The sequence below is a fragment of the Mercenaria mercenaria genome, chromosome 2, assembly GCF_021730395.1.
Source record: "Mercenaria mercenaria strain notata chromosome 2, MADL_Memer_1, whole genome shotgun sequence".
Classification (NCBI taxonomy): domain Eukaryota; kingdom Metazoa; phylum Mollusca; class Bivalvia; order Venerida; family Veneridae; genus Mercenaria; species Mercenaria mercenaria.
In genome coordinates this window covers 70,313,349-70,332,450 of record NC_069362.1, presented here as the reverse complement: position 1 = coordinate 70,332,450, position 19,102 = coordinate 70,313,349, and the positions used below count along the sequence as shown (strand labels likewise).

Sequence of the window (19,102 nt, the reverse complement as noted above, 5' to 3'; positions counted from 1 at the left end):
CTGAGGCAAGGTAACAATGGCAGAGTCTGTTCTAGAGCTTTGACAGGACATCATTCCATGTTTCCCAAATATGCTAAATTCACATGTCTTTTGAATGTTGCAGATGAATCTGTTACATTTCTAAAATGATAAGGTAATGTTTGACTAACATAGTAAATCTAATTGGCAAATTATATATATAATATATATATAACAAAGTATTGTTAATGAGTGGCTGAAATAAGGCATAGATAACAATGTCTAGTTTGATGTGTATACTTTAAACCTGAAACTTTTTGCTTGTTAAAGTACTTTATTCAATATCCAAGGATGAAAATATATCTGGTTCTTGTTTTCATGTACCAGCAGTTCTTACTGCAGGTAGCATGTTGTATAAGTAATATGGTGTAAAAACAAAACTGTTGAGATTAAGCGTGGAAACCATGATTTAGCAGTTCTGTTGAAACAGATTGGAGCAACTTTAGTTAATATTAATTTCTTGTTGTTGTATTAAATTTGCTAAACCATTGTATAGTGTTTGACTGAAAGTTCTGTCAATCACATTGCAAGGTTTTATTGTTTCATTAGTTGTTGTAAACATTTGATCCTTCCTTTCTGTAATTTTGTATTTTCTAAACTTTTGTCTGCATTAAAATGACCATTTTCCTAGGTATGATATGTCTAAATTTGTATATTTTCAGGGTGCAAGAATCCGACGGGAATTTTTTTGAGAATTTTACAGCCTTATCTTGGCGTCAGGAGAATAAACGTCTCAGAGCAACTAATGAGGTTGGTGATTCTATAAATTCTGATTGCTATGCTAACCACCAGTTTTTTTCTGGGGAAAGAGTAAAAATACCAAGAAAGTGGAAAAATTTATTTCACAAGCTCCACTTGCAGCCTGTTTTTGCTATTTCACCTTACTTTATTAGTTCCTTGTCTCTCCTGGGAATGTTATACTGCTTGCATAACTTTCACTAGCTGTCCCTGTCATCAAAGAACTATATTACCAGCACACAGTTCTGATGCATTCTGTTATCAAAGATCATATAACAGGTGTCAGAACGCTATAGTTGTCAACCAAAGCACATGTTTCATAAACAATATACACGTATAATTATGCTGCCTCAGTAGTAGGGCTGGGACGATTTCTAAATTTTGAAATTGGTTAATCATTTGTATGAAATCGAATCGAACCGGTTAATCGGCCCCCATATTTAAAATGCTGTTTTCTTTCCTGACGTGTTCTTTGATGTGTTTTAGCGGATATGTATTTGTGAATAAGTATGTGACGAATATACTGCGGGTCTATCATATAGTATGTGATGGTCAAAGAAATGTAAAGATAAAGTACAATTCGTGATGTTTATTGTTTGAGAGCGATTAGCGGTTTTGCAAAATTGAAACCGGTTTTACATAGTAATCGAATCGGATCCGATTAACCGAGTAATCGTCCCAGTCCTACTCAGTAGCCTAGTGGTAGAGCACCTGCTTCGAGTGTTGTAGGTTGTGGGTTTGCTACAGGCCAAGTCATACCAGAGACATAAAAAATGGTACTTGTAGCTTCCTCACTTGGGGCTCAGCATTAAGAGGATACTTCTTGGACTGGTCAGCCTGGTGTCAGAATAATGTGACTGGGTGAGGTATCATGTCAAGTGTCTATGACGTGTTATTTAAGTGAGGCAGTACTACAAAGTTGGGCATTGTGCTGACTGCTACAAGTCGACACTGTTGTTTATATGACTGAAAAAATACTGAAAAAAGACTAAACTGAACATACTTACACATATATATGCACAATAAGTGAACAATAACTATTTTGTGTTTATTTATATTTAATACTTTGCGATGCCTATAATAGAAATAATTATTTGAGCATATAATGTTTGGTTGCAAAAGTGTCAGTGGATATTCAAATATAATAATATGTAAGTTATGTAGTAATGTTTTCAGTTGAAATTGCAGTACATATCTGTGTAAACAGATTTAAACAAAGAATGACTAAATTATTAAAGTATCACTCTTCATAAAACTGTTTGTAGTGTGTCAGTCATTTATTAATGTGTGTGTATTTATTAGCATAGAAACGTTCTAACAGTATAAGATTACTTGTTAACATGGGTAGTGACAAAAGTCCTCTCCTTGGATGAAAGGAACAACTTCTTTTCAGTGGAGCCCATGGCAGATATTGTATTTACCTCCCAAACATCCAGTCTAGGCCGATTACCAATTGAAAACACTCGATACATGAACACTAGTTCAGATACAAACTGCAACCAAGAATCGAACCCATATCACTGGCGTTGTAGCCCGAGGTTATTAAACCTATTTGAGCCATGCCATGGGAAAACCAACATAGTGGCTTTGCGACCAGCATGGATCCAGACCAGCCTGCGCATCCGCGCAGTCTGGTCAGGCTCCATGCTGTTCGCTTTTAAAGCCTATTGGGATTGGAGAAACTGTTAGCGAACAGCATGGAGCCTGACCAGACTGCGCGGATGCGCAGGCTGGTCTGGATCCATGCTGGTCGCACACCCACTATGTTGGTTTTTTCATGGCATGGCTCATTTCATACTGAACCAGGGAAAATATGCATACTTTTCAGCAGGAAAATGGTGCCGATACGTAAGCCAATGAACCTGCATACTATTCAGTAGCTTTCTGTTATCAAAGACAATCTATATACTTGCACATAGTTCATTTATATAATAGTTTTTTTGTCGTCAAAACACTACCTGTACTTTGTAGCATTCTGTCATGAAAGGACATCTATATTACTTGCACACAGTGCACATGTTTTGCGTGCAAATGGAATTACTAAGGGTTCAAAATAAACTTTTCTTAAGGGTAAGCCCAGAGGTCAGTGACAAACTATAGTAATATATCATTAAATTTTCTATTTTGAAAATTACATGTACACTCAGTTGTACTATTAAAGAGGATATGAAAATTTATTTACATTATTGTATAAACTGATTTACTGATATATTGTTTGAAATTATAAGTGACTCCGGGTTAAAATAACTTTCCATGTAGTAAATGTTGTTATTAAAACATTATACTGATTTTCTTTATAATATTCTGTGAAGCATGAGGTGATACCTTCATTCAATATTAGTTGAATTTCAATTCAGCAAGCTTTTATCCTTGTCAGTTTGACAATTTGGAGGATTCATGAATTGATTTCCTGATTCCACAGCTTGCCTGCAGTGACAGATTGCCATCTTATATTACACCTTTGAAGCATTTAATTGATCATACCCTAGAAAGCATGGCTTGTCATCAGATTTAACCTTTGAAAGTAAAAGTGGGGTGTCACAGAATTATGTCTCCCCCACCCCCTCTTCCTCTGGGGGAGACATATTGTTTTTGCCCTGTCCATCTGTACATCTGTCCGTCCGTACGTCACACTTTATTTCCGAGCAATAACTGGAGAACCATTTGACCTAGAACCTTCAAACTTCATAGGGTTGTAGGGCTGCTGGAGTAGACGGCCCCTATTGTTTTTGGGGTCACTCCGTCAAAGGTCAAGGTCACAGGGGCCTGAACATTGAAAACCATTTCCGATCAATAACTAGAGAACCACTTGACCCAGAATGTTGAAACTTATAGGATGATTGGTCATGAAGAGTAGATGACCCCTATTGATTTTGGGGTCACTCCGTCAAAGGTCAAGGTCACGGGCCTGAACATTGAAAACCATTTCAGATCAATAACTAGAGAACCACTTGACCCAGAATGTTGAAACTTCATAGGATGATTGGTCATGATGAGTAGATGACCCACATAGATTTTGGGGTCACTCCGTCAAAGGTCAAGGTCGCAGGGGCCTGAACATTGAAAACCATTTCCGATCAATAACTAGAAAACCACTTGACCCAGAATGTTGAAACTTCATAGGATGATTGGTCATGAAGAGTAGATGACCCCTATTGATTTTGGGGTCACTCTGTCAAAGGTCAAGGTCACAGGGGCCTGAACATTGAAAACCATTTCCAATCAATAACTAGAGAACCACTTGACCCATATGTTGAAACTTCATAGGATGATTGTACATGCAAAGTAGATGACCCTTGTCGAATTTGGGGTCACTCTGTTAAAGGTCAAGGTCACAGGGGCCCCAACATTGAAAACCATTTCCGGTCAGTAACTTGAGTACCACTTGACCCAGAATATTGAAACTTCATAGGATGATTGGTCATGAAGAGTAGATGACCCCTAACGATTTTGGGGTCACTCTGTTAAAGGTCAAGGTCACAGGGGCCCCAACATTGAAAACCATTTCCGGTCAGTAACTTAAGTACCACTTGACCCAGAATGTTGAAACTTCATAGGATGATTGCTCATGAAGAGTAGATGACCCCTAACTATTTTGGGGTCACTCTGTTAAAGGTCAAGGTCACAGGGGCCCCAACATTGAAAACCATTTCCAGTCAGTAACTTGAGTACCACTTGACCCAGAATGTTGAAACTTCATAGGATGATTGGTCATGAAGAGTAGATGACCCCTAACGATTTTGGGGTCACTCTGTTAAAGGTCAAGGTCACAGGGGCCCCAACATTGAAAACTATTTCCAGTCAGTAACTTGAAAACCGCTTGACCCAGAATGATGAAACTTCATAGGATGATTGGTCATGCAGAGTAAATGACCCCTAACAATTTTGAGTCACTCTGTTAAAGGTCAAGGTCACAGGGGCCTAAAAATGGAAAACCATTTCCAATCAGTAACTTGAGAACCTCTCGACCCAGAATGTTGAAACTTCATAGGATGATTGGTCATGCAGAGTAAATGACCCCTATTGTTTTTGGGGTCACTCCATTAAAGGTCAAGGTCACAGGGGCCTGAACATTGATAACCAGTTCCAGTCAATAACTTGAGAACCTCTCGACCCAGAATGTTGAAACTTCATAGGATGAGCAGAGTAGATGACCCCTATTGATTTTGGGGTCAGTCTATTAAAGGTCAAGGTCACAGGGGCCTGGTCATGTAAAATCATTTTTTGGAAATAACTTGAGAACTACTTGACCTAGAATGTTGAAACTTAATAGGATGATTGGACATGCAGAGTAGATGACCTGTATTTATTTTGAGGTCACTTGATCAAAGGTCAAGGTCACAGGAGCCTGAACAGTGACTTGAGAACCATTAGGCCAGGAGTGTTGGAATTTAGCGGGATGACTAGACATTCAAAGTAGATGATCCCTATTGCAGCCAACCATCAGTGTCTCTTTGACTTTTGCTCCTGACCCCTATTGACTTCTTGCCTATAGCACTTTGCATTGGGGGAGACATGCGCTTTTTTACAAAAGCAATTTCTAGTTTGAACCTAATTTTATCAATACACTGGTTCCTTTACACATTATAGCTCTGTAACTAAAAATGTTCATAAATGTGACATAATTATAACAAAATATTCAACTAGATTGAGTATATTTATTTGTTGCTCTAGCTTTTAGATTAAAGAAAAAAGACTGCTTGAGGCTGGAATTTTCATTGCTGTTAGTTTTAAATTGTTCCAGTTTTCCCACGAGAAATCATGTGTTACATGTATTGACAGATTGTTGAACTGCCTTTTTTTTTTACAAAAAAAAATAAAAAATTAGTGTCATAAATATTTAATGGAATGAGGCTGCAGAGAGACATTAATTGTACTGAAAAAGCTCTTTGATTTCCAGAATTTTAGACAAAGAAATTGAAGCCATAATTATGATAAATTTCATCACTCTGTAGTTTGGCACTACAAGTGATGAACTCCATTTAGATGATTGTAATAAATGTTCAATGAAAGTAGAAACATTTGCACTGAGACTTACAGTAACTGTAAGTTCACTATGAGAGTAATTCAATGTAGGTAATGATGTATTCTTTACTTACATCATAAATTGTCTGCTGGGCAACTCATAAAGTTTGCACCTCTCTGGCTTCATTGCTCACTCCACAGACTGTCATGTCTGGTATTGATGGAGCATCGTCACACTGAAAAATTCTCTTGTCAAAAGATTATCTCTTTACATCATTAAAAGGTCCATAATCTGACTGTAGTCTCTTGTGTGAGGTGGAGACATTAGGAATCTGCATTCTGTTCCAGCTATTTAGGATTTTGCTCTATGTTTGCAGTGTTTGCTGGTAAGATTACAAATAATTGTAGATTCATATTAATTATTCATATTTTTGCCCCCCATGCCCCATTTCTACATTCATTTGTAACAAATGTTGGACAGTGTGATGGAGAGCTGACCTACTTGATGGATTTGCTTCATATTTAAGAAATAGTTAGTCCTCATCATTACCCATATCATATGACACAAGGGCCATAACTCTTATACCAATATTTCATGAATTATCCTCCCTTTTTTAGCTCACCTGTCACATAGTGACAAGGTGAGCTTTTGTGATCACCCTTCGTCCGTCGTCTGTCGTCAGTCCGTCCGTGCATGCGTCCGTCAACAATTTCTTGTCTGCACGATAGTGGTTTCATTTATGATTTTATTTTAACCAAACTTGCACACAACTTATATCACCATAAGATCTTGGTTCCTTTGTTGAACTGGCCTGATCCCATTATGGGTTCCAGAGTTATGGCCCCTGAAAGGGCCAAAATCAGCTATTTTGACATTGTCTGCACAATAGCAGATTTATTTATGATTTGATTTTTACCAAACTGGCACACAACTTGTGTCACCATAAGATCTTGGTTCCTTTCTTGAACTGGCCAGATCCCATTATGGGTTCCAGAGTTATGGCCCCTGAAAGGGCCAGAATTAGCTATTTTGACCTTGTCTGCACAATAGCAGCTTTATTTATGATTTCATTTTTACTAAACTGGCACACAACTTGTATCACCATAAGATCTTGGTTCCTTTTTTGAACTGGCCGGATCCCATTATGGGTTCCAGAGTTATGGCCCTGAAAGGGCCAAAATTAGCTATTTTGACCTTGTCTGCACAATAGCAATTTCATTTATGATTTGATTTTAACCAAACTTGCACACAACTTGTAACACCATAAGATCTCGATTCTTTCTTGAACCGGCCAGATCCCATAATGGGTTCCAGAGTTATGGCCCCTGAAAGGGCCAAAATTAGCTATTTAGACCTTTGACAATAGCAATTTCATTTATGATTTGGTTTTAACCAAACTAGCACACAACTTGTATCACCACAAGATCTTGGTTCCTTTCTTGAACTGGCCAGATTCCATCATGGGTTCCAGAGTTATCGCCCCTTAAAGGTCCAAAATTGGTTATTTTGGCTTTTGCAGCCATATAGAGACTTCATTTATGGTTTTATTTGATACAAACTTCCAAAATATCTTCAACAACAATAAATCTTGGATTCCATGACAAATTAGATCCAATCATAGGTTCCAGAGTTATTTTATATCTGATTACCTCCCCTGATTGTAGTCAGAATGGATTTATATCAGTAAGTACTTATAGGACTTATTTGAAATTTCATTGTTGTCATTAGTTGGACTGAGCCAATCAAAGTAGATAACTATGGACTGTTTTTATGTCAAATTACCTCCCTTTGTTTCAAATTAAAATGGGTATATCTCCGTAACTTATGAAGATACTGATCTGAAATTTCATATATGTCAACAGATTTATTTGGCAGATCCTTCTTTTGATCACTTACAATAATTTTCTTTTTAATTACTTTCCTTTTACGTAACTATAAATAGCTTATTTTAGTAACTTTTTTATTATTGGCCATTGGGAAAAATCAAGACCATTTTTCTGTGGTACAGCACGGATGATACCTCCAATTTTTAGGTGTATTTTGACATATCTGTACCTTGTAAGAATTTTTTTTTCTTTTTGGTTAAATTTCCTTCCTTTGTTGTTCCTGTCCTTTGGACTTAGATATTTTTTCTGAGGACCTTCTTGTCCTCAAGTGCAATGATAACAGGTGAGCGATATAGGGCCATCATGGCCCTCTTGTACTTAGAATTTCAGTTAAAGTTTTGGTGCACTGTCACATGATTTCTCTGTTATCACTAAATAGATTTGATTCAAACTTAAAAAATGTTGGTTAACATCACCACCCATGTTATTTGACACAAGCTCCATAACTCTTGCACCAGTTTTTCATGAATTAAGCCATCTTTTTACTTAGAATTTTAGGTTAGTTTTGATGCATTTTACTATATCTCTACAGTTATTACTGTAACAAAGGAATTTGATTCAGAGTCTGACTTAAAATAGTTGTTCCACATCATCACTCACATAATATGACACAAGGGTCATAACTCACTACTGGATGCACATGCCATTAAACGGGTCATGAAATTGGCCTTAATTTTTTCAAACGTTTTTAACAGAATTTTAACAGGTCACCATTAAAATTCACCCATTACTTCTTACTATTTAATGGGATTTTCATGACCATAGTTTTAATGCCATACATTAAAAATGACTTTGATGGCCATGAAAAGCTGCTTAAAATAAACCATTAAAATAAGTTAACAGGCTCCTTAAAACTCCATGAAAAATTTTAATTGGCATGAAATTAATGTGCCATTAAAAAACTACCCCTTAATTCCCCATTAATTAGTAAGAACTAACGGGGCCATTAATTTTTTTAATTCTCTGTTAATGGCCGTTAATTATTAAAAAATTGATTAATGGTTGCATTAAATATGTCCGATTCAACTTTAATGGGTTTATAATATTTTAATTGTATATAAAATTAAGGGCCATGAAAATTTGCCTTCAGAATTAGACATCTTAAGATAATCAACTTCATATTGATATTTGCCTTATTGATTTAAACTACGTATTACTACACATGTAATAGTATCTATACATATGTACTGTTTTGTAAAATGCTAGAAGAATATTTGTTTCTTCTTTTTTCTCTTATTATTTTGTAATGTAAATACATGTATGATGTAACAGCCTCGTACAAACATTTGTTATATTGTATCTTTATTCTGTCATATGTTCATATGAAATGAGAAAATAAATGGATATTGTATTGTATTGAGTTGTACTGAGAAGGGTTTACAGGTATCGGTTTAATAGATTAATTGACAATGTAGGTAGTTTTAACTATTCAACATTATAATATTGACAAACATTCTGACCAAGTTTTTATTGGTACAGACATTAGGCATCAGGTGTATTAAAAAAGCAACTGTTGATGACAATGTCAGCGCACAATGCGCAAATCACAATTTAGCTCTACTTCAATATTTTGTGCTCACATGCATGCACTGTACAGCTAAGAGCAAAAGTTTGAGGGATTGCATCACAAGTAGCTTCTCCCATCTTCAATTAAGCCTACCACACTCCTTGATTCATTGAAACAAAGAAGCGATTGATCTGCCCATGCCCCAAATGAATTTAAATCAGACTGTAAATCTTCACAATTATGTGTACTGTTCACTTCTCTATAAACCTTAGTTTCTACTCAAGAATTTAAAAATCTAAACTAGTCTGAACACATTTTATAATGTAAATTCCTTACCCCACCCATTTTCTTATACAAATGCTGATTATTTGGACAAGAAAAACAAAGAACAGAAAAAGTGGCATGCATCAATATGTATTTACCCTTACCAAAATATTGTAGATTGATGTTATCAAATAAATTAATACGTTTCCATCCGACTTTCATTGAAATAAATCCGATTTTTGTAGGAACACAATTTGCCAAACATTTGAAAAAAAATGGCATAACTGCATCAAGGGGAAATAACTTCAATGCAACTAAATATAACATCATGATATATTATAGACGATGTGTGCGTAGTATGTATTTATTGTGATTAAAGTCCATTTTAGAACAATATGAGACTGGAATTATAAGCATTCAATAGGAGAGCAAGCCAAAAACCAGAAATAAAATATATACGAATCACATTTTACAGAATTTAGGATTTAATGGGCATTACATTGCTGTTAAGGGCCATTAAGTTTACTCTTAAATGAAATCATACACAACCTGAACATTTAATGGGTATTAAATCAAATTTAAGGGCCATGAATAATCCTGTTAAATTTAAAAAATACAGAATTTCACTATTTTTTCAAAGCCATTAACTATTTTAGCTACCAAACTAAATTTTTAATGGCATGATTCATGGTTAAAAATGGGTGTTTTAATGGTATTTTAACATGTAACCCATTCATATTGTGAAACCTGTTAAATAAAGTGACGCAAGAATTAATGGGGTTAATTAACGGTTTTTCCTATTTTAATGGATATTTTACAGGGTTTTAAACCATGTTTAATGGTATGTGCATCCAATAGTGACTGTCACTTCAATATTTTTCAGTAATGCCCCATTTTTAGTTAAAGTTTTATGTAATTTCACTATATTTTTGTTATTTAATCCATTAAATAGTTCTGCCACATCATCAGCCCTATCGTCAGATGACACAAGGTCCTTAACTTTAATACCAATATTTTATGAATTATGCCCCCCTTTTATTTCGAATTTTAGGTTAAAATAGTGATATATTTTTTACTTTTTCTAAAGTATTACTAAATTTTACCAGGAGGGGAAGGGGCCTTGGCCTGTGATTTTGGGAAAAAATAGATTGGTATTTTGGCAGAGGGGAATTAAAAACCTGATGTAAAGTCAATTTTTTGGGAAAACTGCATGATTTAAAAGAAATTTTCCGAGGGGAAGGGGCCTTTTAACGGCCCCTATTATGAAGGAAAAAAAACTCTGAATCTATATTATTACTTAATACATAAACTCCCACTTAAACTATTGTCCATAATAATCATCCAATTTTGAATCATTAAACACACCAGTGATAGCTTAGGCTTCCTCAGATGTGCTTAGTCTATAATTTCACTAAGTCACTAATCTCCTGTGATGGCTCTTGTTTGTCTGACCCTAAGCTCTGTCATCCAACAAGGGATTCCCATTAACTTGGTGCAAATGATCCCATTCTAATGTGATTATGTCTAATGCAAGACACAGGCACGTAGCTCCAATGTCAAGGTCACACTTTGAAGTGAAATATTTATAGGGTCAGTTTTGTGGCCAGTCTATAACTGCCATCTAACACAGGATAATGATATTGATTTGCAGAAGTGGTTGTTAGATATTGTGTAGTGTGTATTACTAAGATCAAGCCCTGAACATCAAGGCCAGCTGTCTTATAATGACTCTGATTTTAATATTGTACAGGCTGTGCTTCATTTCAAGTGTGCAGATCCAGGTCCAGCGTTCCTAGTTATTGTTTTGTTTTTGTTAGCTCACCTGTCACATAGTGACAAGGTGAGCTTTTGTGATCGCCCTTCGTCCCGTCTGTCGTCCGTCAGTCGTCAGTCGTCGTCTGTCCACAATTTCTTGTGAACACGATAGAAACCACATTTTGCATTCAATTTTAATTGTACCCCCCCGACAACAAAGTTGTAAGGGGGGGTATACTGGTTTCAGGTTGTCTGTCTGTCCGTCCGTCTGTCTGTCCGTAGACACAACCTTGTGCGCACCATCTCTCCTCATCCCCTTGACACAATTTAATGAAACTTCACACAAGTGATCAGTAACAACAGTAGTTGTGCATGGGGCATGTTAGGTTCTTTCAGATAAAAAAATTGCAGAGTTACGGGACTTTGTTTTTTGTTGCTATACTATATACATAGACACAATCTTGTGCGCACCATCTCTCCTCATCCCCTTGACACAATTTAATGAAACTTCACACAAGTGATCAGTAACAACAGTAGTTGTGCATGGGGCATGTTAGGTTCTTTCAGATAAAAAAATTGCAGAGTTACGGGACTTTGTTTTTTGTTACTATACTATATACATAGACACAATCTTGTGCGCACCATCTCTCCTCATCCCCTTGACACAGTTTAATGAAACTTTACACAAGCGATCAGTAACAACAGTAGTTGTGCATGGGGCATGTTAGATTCTTTCAGAAAAAAAAATTGCAGAGTTATGGGACTTTGTTTTTTGTTACTATACTATATACATAGACACAATCTTGTGCGCACCATCTCTCCTCATCCCCTTGACACAATAAAATGAAACTTCACACAAGTGATCAGTAACAACAGTATTTGTGCATGGGGCATGTTAGGTTGTTTCAACGACAAAAATTGCAGAGTTACAGGACTTTGTTTCTTGTTTACATACTATGTACATACAGTCTGCATATGCAATCTTGTGCGCGCCTAATCTTCCGAACCCTTGCACACAGTTTAATGAAACTTCACACAAGTGATCAGTATCAACCCTAGTTGTGCATGGTGCATGTTACGTTCTTTTAGATAAATATTCTGCATAGTTATGGGAGTTTGTTTTTTGTTACTATACTGTATACATACAGTCTATATTCATACAGTCCACATAATTATGCAATCTTGTGTGCGTCAAATTGCAATGTACTGTGTCAGTGCATGTGGGGGGTACATTCATCATCTTTAGTGATAACTCTAGTTAAACTTGCACACAACTTGCATTGGTATAATATCTTGGTTCCTTTCGAAAGCTGGCCAGATCCCGTCTTGGTTTCCTGATTTATCATTTAAAAAAATCATTTATTTGTGCTCTACGACATTATGGCCCCTTAAAAGGCCAAAATTTGCTAATTTGGCTTGTGAACATGATATAGACCACATTTTGCAATCAATTTTATTCAAACTTGCACAAAACTTGTATTGGCATGATATCTTGGTTCCTTAAAGGGCAAAAATTTGCTATTCTTGCTTTTGCAGCCATATAGAGACTTCATTTGTGGTTTGATTTGATACAAATTTGCAAAATATCTTAGCAACAATAGATCTTGGATTCCATGATGAATCCAGCAGATCCAATGATAGGTTTCAGAGTTACAGCCCCTGAAAGAGCCAAAATTTGTTTATTTTACCTTGTGAACACAATAGAAGTGACATTTTACATTCGAGTTTAACCACACTTACACACAACTTAAGTCACAATAATATCTAGGTTTCTTTTAAAAACCAGCTAGATTCGGTCATGGGTTCTAGAGTTACTGCCCCTGAAAGGGGCACAATTTTCTATATTGGCCCTTTCAGCCATATAGAGGTTTCATTAAAAATTTTATGCTTTGATTTGATACAAACTTGCACAGAATGTTTATCAAGATGATCTCTAGGCCAAATTCGAAACTTGGTCATGTGGGGTAAAAAACTAAGTCACCAGGTCAAATCAAAGGAAAAGCTTCTTAACACCCTGGAGGCCACATTTACAGTGTTCGAAATTCGCTGTAGTCCGATAGCCTGTGGCTATCAAATTTCAGCTCGGGCTACCGATTTTCCGGAGATACAAGCCCGACCAGGCTATGGGATTTTCCTAATTTGCTTAAAAAATCATGCTAATTAAACGAGTATAGCATCGTGATTTCATATGATCTCCATTAATAAACACTAAGACGGCATCACGCATAGTCCAGACTGAGGAACGCCTATTGAATTATTGTTGTTGTTTTTTTGCACTCTCACGTCTTGACAAACGCAAAGTGCCAAAGACATAACCGCAGCGCTAATTGGCTGAATACAATCACCTCTAGTGTAACGGATAATTTGATTAGCTTTCACACTTCTCGCGAAAATCTCACAAGTACCTGCAGTAGGCAGAGCTTAAATTATGCTATCAGCGTGTATGTATGTTTGTATTCAGCACTCATTTTTACATCTTGCAAATTGTCAACAGTCTGAGTAGCAGTAATTGGCAAGTGTGGATCCGAAAAAATCGGGCGTTACAGTTTAGATTTCGTTTGGCAAGGAGTGTCATGTCCGTTGCTTTTGGACTATGGCGATGCTGATCTGGACTGGAGTATTTAGAGTTAAAATTTTTCGAAAACATGGCAAACATGTACTGTATGTCTTTTTTATTCCTTCAAACATGCATAGGGATGTCTGTAAAACAAAATGTTATATGGTGCAAAAATTAAGTATTTTAAGGTGTTAAAGTTCGGGCTAGTGAAATTTCCTATCTGGTAGCCCGAACAGGCTAGTGGATTCAAATCTGAATTTCGTACATTGTAAATCATTTATGACCCTATCTTCATGAAACATGGTCAGAAAGTTTATCTTGATGATTCCTATGCCAAGTTTAAAAGTGGGTCATGTGGGTTCAAAAACTAGGTCACCCAGTCAAATGAAAGGAACAGCTTGTTAACACTGTTGAGGCCACTTTATGACCCTATCTTCTTGAAACTTGGTCAGAATGGTCATCTTGATGATTTTTAGGCCAAGTTAGAAACTGAGTCATATGGGATCAAAAACTAGGTCACCACTCAAATCAAAGGAAAGCTTGTTAACACTGTAGAGGCCACATTTATGACCCTGCTGCCATGAAACTTGGGCAGAATGTTTATCTTGATTATTCCAAGGCCAAGTTTAATAGGTGAGCTATATAGGGTCATTATGACCCTCTTGTTGGGTTTAACATCGCACCGATACAATTATAGATCATATGGCGACTTTTCAGGTTTAATAGTGGAGAGATTTTTTACCACTGACTTTCCGTAAGCCAGTTAGATGGCTAAAACAGAGAAAAGTAGAAACTTCACAGGTCGCTCAACACGACAAAAACGAAAGTGTTGCAGGCTCGGTTTGATTGAGCCTGTTCATGGACAGTAGTGGAAATGCATGCTACCGTCCACGCCCTCTAGCCCCGGGTTGAGCAGAACTCAACATTGATATACACATGCTAAAAGTACAAACTCAATGAAGAATTCAATGCCCCAAGTGAGGCTCAAACCCACTCCGGCGAAAGGCAAGTGATTTGAAGTCAGCAACCTTAACCACTGGGCCATGGAGGCCCCATTCCTAGTTTTCAAAAAAATTGTTTCATGCAGTGTCCTCAGTAACTTTTTACTTTTGTGCAAAACTGTGGCTGAAACTGTATTAGAGAAGCAGACAAAAACAAAGAAAGAATAGCTGTTTATAGCCATAGTAGTTAGATAGGTCATTTCATTAGCTCATTCAATATACTGTCTGATTCCCTATTTCCCAAGATATTGCAGGGAATTTGCTTAACTGTCTATAATGAAATTGGCAATTATCAATACATTTGAGAGCCTGAAACATGTTAATAGATATTTTACACTCTGGAAATTATTTTCTAGAGGCAATCCTCATTTATCTCTGTTTGCCTGTCCGCTATGAAACACCTCCTTACACTTTTAGCTTTCATCAGTAAGAAAATGTTTTATTGATTTGTAGGTCCCTTGTGAAATTATCTGGCAGTGAGATTGTAGCAGTATTGTAAGGCACCCAGAGGAGTCCTGACTTATACTGTACCACTTTAACCCTTAATTGAATACTCTAATTGGAATCCAGAATCATCATGGTTGCTCTTAGTCCTCCACTTCTATATTTATTTGGTTAACAATTTTTTCTTGGAAAAATGCCTACTATCAGGTATGGGTCCATCTCACTCCCTCCACCACCACAGTCACCCTCTTCACCCCCAAACATTAATAGATATATCAGGAAAAGTAATAATTATTGTGCATGAACAATTATGCATGACATCATTTATATCATTATATATTCATACTTCTGTTTACATAAACCACGAAATTCTGTATCTGAATAAAATGGGATATGTTGTCCGCAATTTTGTCTAAAGTCACTTGCATGGAAAACTTTCTGGGACTCTGGATGAAAATCCTGTGTAACATATCATTTTAGGAGTGCATTATATCTAAATGTGGACATCAAAGGCACTGGCCTCCACATCATAAAAGAGAAAAATTTTACATATCAGTATTTCTTCCCAGTAGGCATTTGACGTCGGTTAGACGTCGTATAGACGTCGGACCCCGACGTCGGATTAACGTTGGATTTTGGTTGGATTTGCAAACCGTTTAGACGTCGGATCCTGACGTTGGCTAGACGTCGCAATCCGACCATTTTCCAACCTAAATCTAACCACTTTTCAACCAAAATTTGACCAAATTTTCAACGTAATTTGCAATCAAACAAGTAACCAACACATGTATTTTATCATCTTTATTTCATATTATGGCGACGTAAGTCTAATACAATAAGTCCAAAAAGTAATGCAGTAATTGAAACTTTCAAGTTTCGTCATTTTTGTATGATTCTTCAACTCCGCCAACATTTCCACCTGAAATGTATAAAATTTGACAGTTTCATTATTTAACATATACAAATATACTAGTGCTATTACTAAGAGCATAATTAATACGTGCCAAACAAATATGTAATATTTCAAATTCTATGAAAAAAAAATTCTATAACTTCGTAAAATGTAATTAAATGAAATTGCTAACAAACAAAAATAAGTCAATTTTTTAAAAAAAAATACGGAATATAAATCAGTATAACTTTTAAAATAAGTATAATTTTTAAAAATCTGTTACTCACGTTGCGGATCCTTCCCTTTGTGTAAAGTATTTATAAACTTGCTCTATCTTATCCCAATAAATATCAAATTACAGGAAGACTGTGTAAACCGATGCAGGCTTATCTCGCGAATGTGTGACTAATAGACAACATGTGTAGAAGAGAAGATCTATGTGAATTTAGAATAATGTATACATGTGTATAGAATGCATTTTTATCTTGAACAGTTTAAAGTTCGTGAAAAAATCCGTCTCCGAAAATAGACAATCTCATACGATATTGTAACATAATTAATATAATGTTTGTTGTGAGAATGAACTATTATTAATAAGCGCATGTCCAGGCCTTTATGAAAAGAAGTAAATATCTTTAAACTATACTAGCAAAATTATACCAGTTAGTTTTATAACTAAAAACATTTATCAGACTTTCTATCCAACCTAATTCCAACGTCTTTTAGACGTCTAAGTCTGACGTCTATTAGACGTCGTGGATATGACGTTGGTTAGACGTTGGATTCAGGTCGCCGACGTCGCGACCAAAATCCAACGTCTAACCAACGTCGGTACGACGTCAGGTGTTTACTGGGTTAAAGGTGGATAATCGGATTTTGGCCATGTAACGGATTTGTTCGAAACTTTAGCATCTGATCATTTACACTCATTTATGTTCACTTAACACTTAATACAAATTAGATTTTCACTGGAGGTATTTTTAAAATTTCATTTTCCTATCCTGGTTGCCCAACCAAGATAGTGTTATTTTATCATAAGTATAAATTTGATAAACATACTTTGCCTAAGGAAATGTATAAATATTAGACATATTGTAATATATTTGTAAAATATTTGCATTAAAAATTATGTATTTAGATGGAATTCATTAGAAACGCAAGTTTGAAAAATTATTATTACCTCCCTTTGCCTATCTTGGTTGCGCAACCACCAAGATAGATTGGAAATAAATGAATTCAGAAGCTACACACAGCTTTTAAACTTGCATTTTGGTTCAGATCGTTCAAAAGTTGATAGTCTATCAAATGCAAATGTGAAACTAGACATTGTATCGAAATAAAAAGAAATACCTAGCTTTTTATATATTTTCATATTAAAGGGGAGTAATTACAAAATTTTATAAAAATAATAAAATATACATTTCAAATAGGAATCTAACTCTATGTAATCGGTCTTTTTGTTCCTTAAATAATTCTCTACCAGAATATACAAAAAGTAAAAAATGTCATTAAATGTTGTTTAAATGTGACTGACCACCTTTAAGAAAGCTTTGAAACTTATAATTATTGACAGACTATATAATGGAAACACTTGAGAATTAGGAACTGTTGCTTTTTGAAAACTGGAAAGCAATAAAAGTAAGCTTTACTCGAGGAAAACTGCCTTAATTATAGATATCCATATTTAACGGTGGTTTAACACATTTTAGAGACAGCGGGAATGTTTCTATTGCTGCGGTGGTCCTGGTTCCATTCATGAGGCTTTTGTTTTTCTTAATTTGACATTTTTAAGGTAGTTTAGAAACAGAAACTCATATTATATGATCATTTTTAGCCAAAAGCTAGAGGTCGGTGCCCTCAATTTTTATTTCATTACCTCTGTTGAAACCACACTTTACAATTCACACTTAATGGCAGTATAGCTAAAAACTTCTATGATCAATTAAGATCAGTTCCTGGAAATGAGAAAGAGGAATTTACATAGAACATCAGTATACTAAGAATGCTGTATAAATTCTCTAGTCTCCTGGGAGGATTGTATTTCTGCATGAAGTTGGTATACAATACTGCTTCCAATTGTGCAGCCACAGAATAAAGCAGGAAACTAGAAATTTTCAGAATGAAGAGGATTTCTCTGTGCTTCTGAGAAATCTACCCTTACCTATTATCCTTAGTATGTTTTCATCTATATTTCTTAGCTGTAGACTTAAAGAATAGACAATATATCATGAACTTCCTTACAAACCTGATTATTGCCAAGTTGCCTTAAACTGTTGGAGCTTCCACCACAGTCAAAAGCTAGAATGTCCATATATGACAAAAAGTTATGTCATTGCAACTTGAACCCATCAAAAAAAATATATTCATGAACTAGTTCATGAGTGGATTGTAAAGAGTCCACAAATCCATTATAATTTGTTACCCCTTACCCTGCTGAATTTCTATGATGAACTTGTCTATCTTTCAATTGGGACAATACCATTAACTGTCAAAAGGGATGCTTACCAAAAAGATACTGACTGAATGGCGAACAGTGCAGATCATAATCAGACTGCATAGACGTGCAGACTGATCATGATCTACACTGGTTGCGAAGGCAGAATCAGTCGTGTCCAGCATGATAAGGGTTACCATTCTTGTTTGTGTTTGTTTTTATTTTACTGTAGTTTCCTTCTGATTTTGCAGACCCTTTAACAAGTTGTCTCTATTCACTTGTTTCCTACTCTTATTAAAAGACTAGTTTTGTTGTCTAGAACACTCATTACTTTGAAAAACCTGATAAGTAACGTATGATCTCGGATCAAATGGAGCGGTTTAGGTGATTTTGGGAAAGAAAATTGTATTTTTCAGTTATTTAGCAATTATTGTCAAGGACGGCATACAATGCAAGATGTGCTCCAAACGTTGCAGAGTGCTCATTATGTCTCCCCCAGGAGACATATTGTTTTTGCCCTGTCCGTCCGTCCGTCCGTCCGTCTGTCCGTCTGTTCGTCCGTCCGTACGTCACACTTCATTTCCGAGCAATAACTGGAGAACCATTTGACCTAGAACCTTCAAACTTTATAGGGTTGTAG

General features: G+C 35.9%; 1 protein-coding gene and 1 long non-coding RNA gene across 6 annotated transcripts in view; one reads left to right on the top strand and one right to left on the bottom strand.

The window, feature by feature from the left end:
• Positions 1-19,102, top strand: part of LOC123564244 (BAI1-associated protein 3-like) — a 408,668-nt gene that overhangs the window by 250,495 nt on the left and 139,071 nt on the right. For all 5 annotated transcript variants that reach the window (XM_045357655.2, XM_045357656.2, XM_045357654.2 and 2 more), the window contains one exon: positions 681-768. In XM_045357655.2, coding sequence (XP_045213590.2) covers positions 681-768 — 88 coding nt within the window. The remainder of the gene's footprint in view (positions 1-680; positions 769-19,102) is intronic.
• On the bottom strand, positions 15,923-17,233 carry LOC128555208 (uncharacterized). The gene is made up of 2 exons (XR_008369873.1): positions 16,316-17,233; positions 15,923-16,055 (listed from the first exon to the last, which is right to left on the bottom strand). It is a non-coding gene; the product is annotated as an uncharacterized LOC128555208 (long non-coding RNA).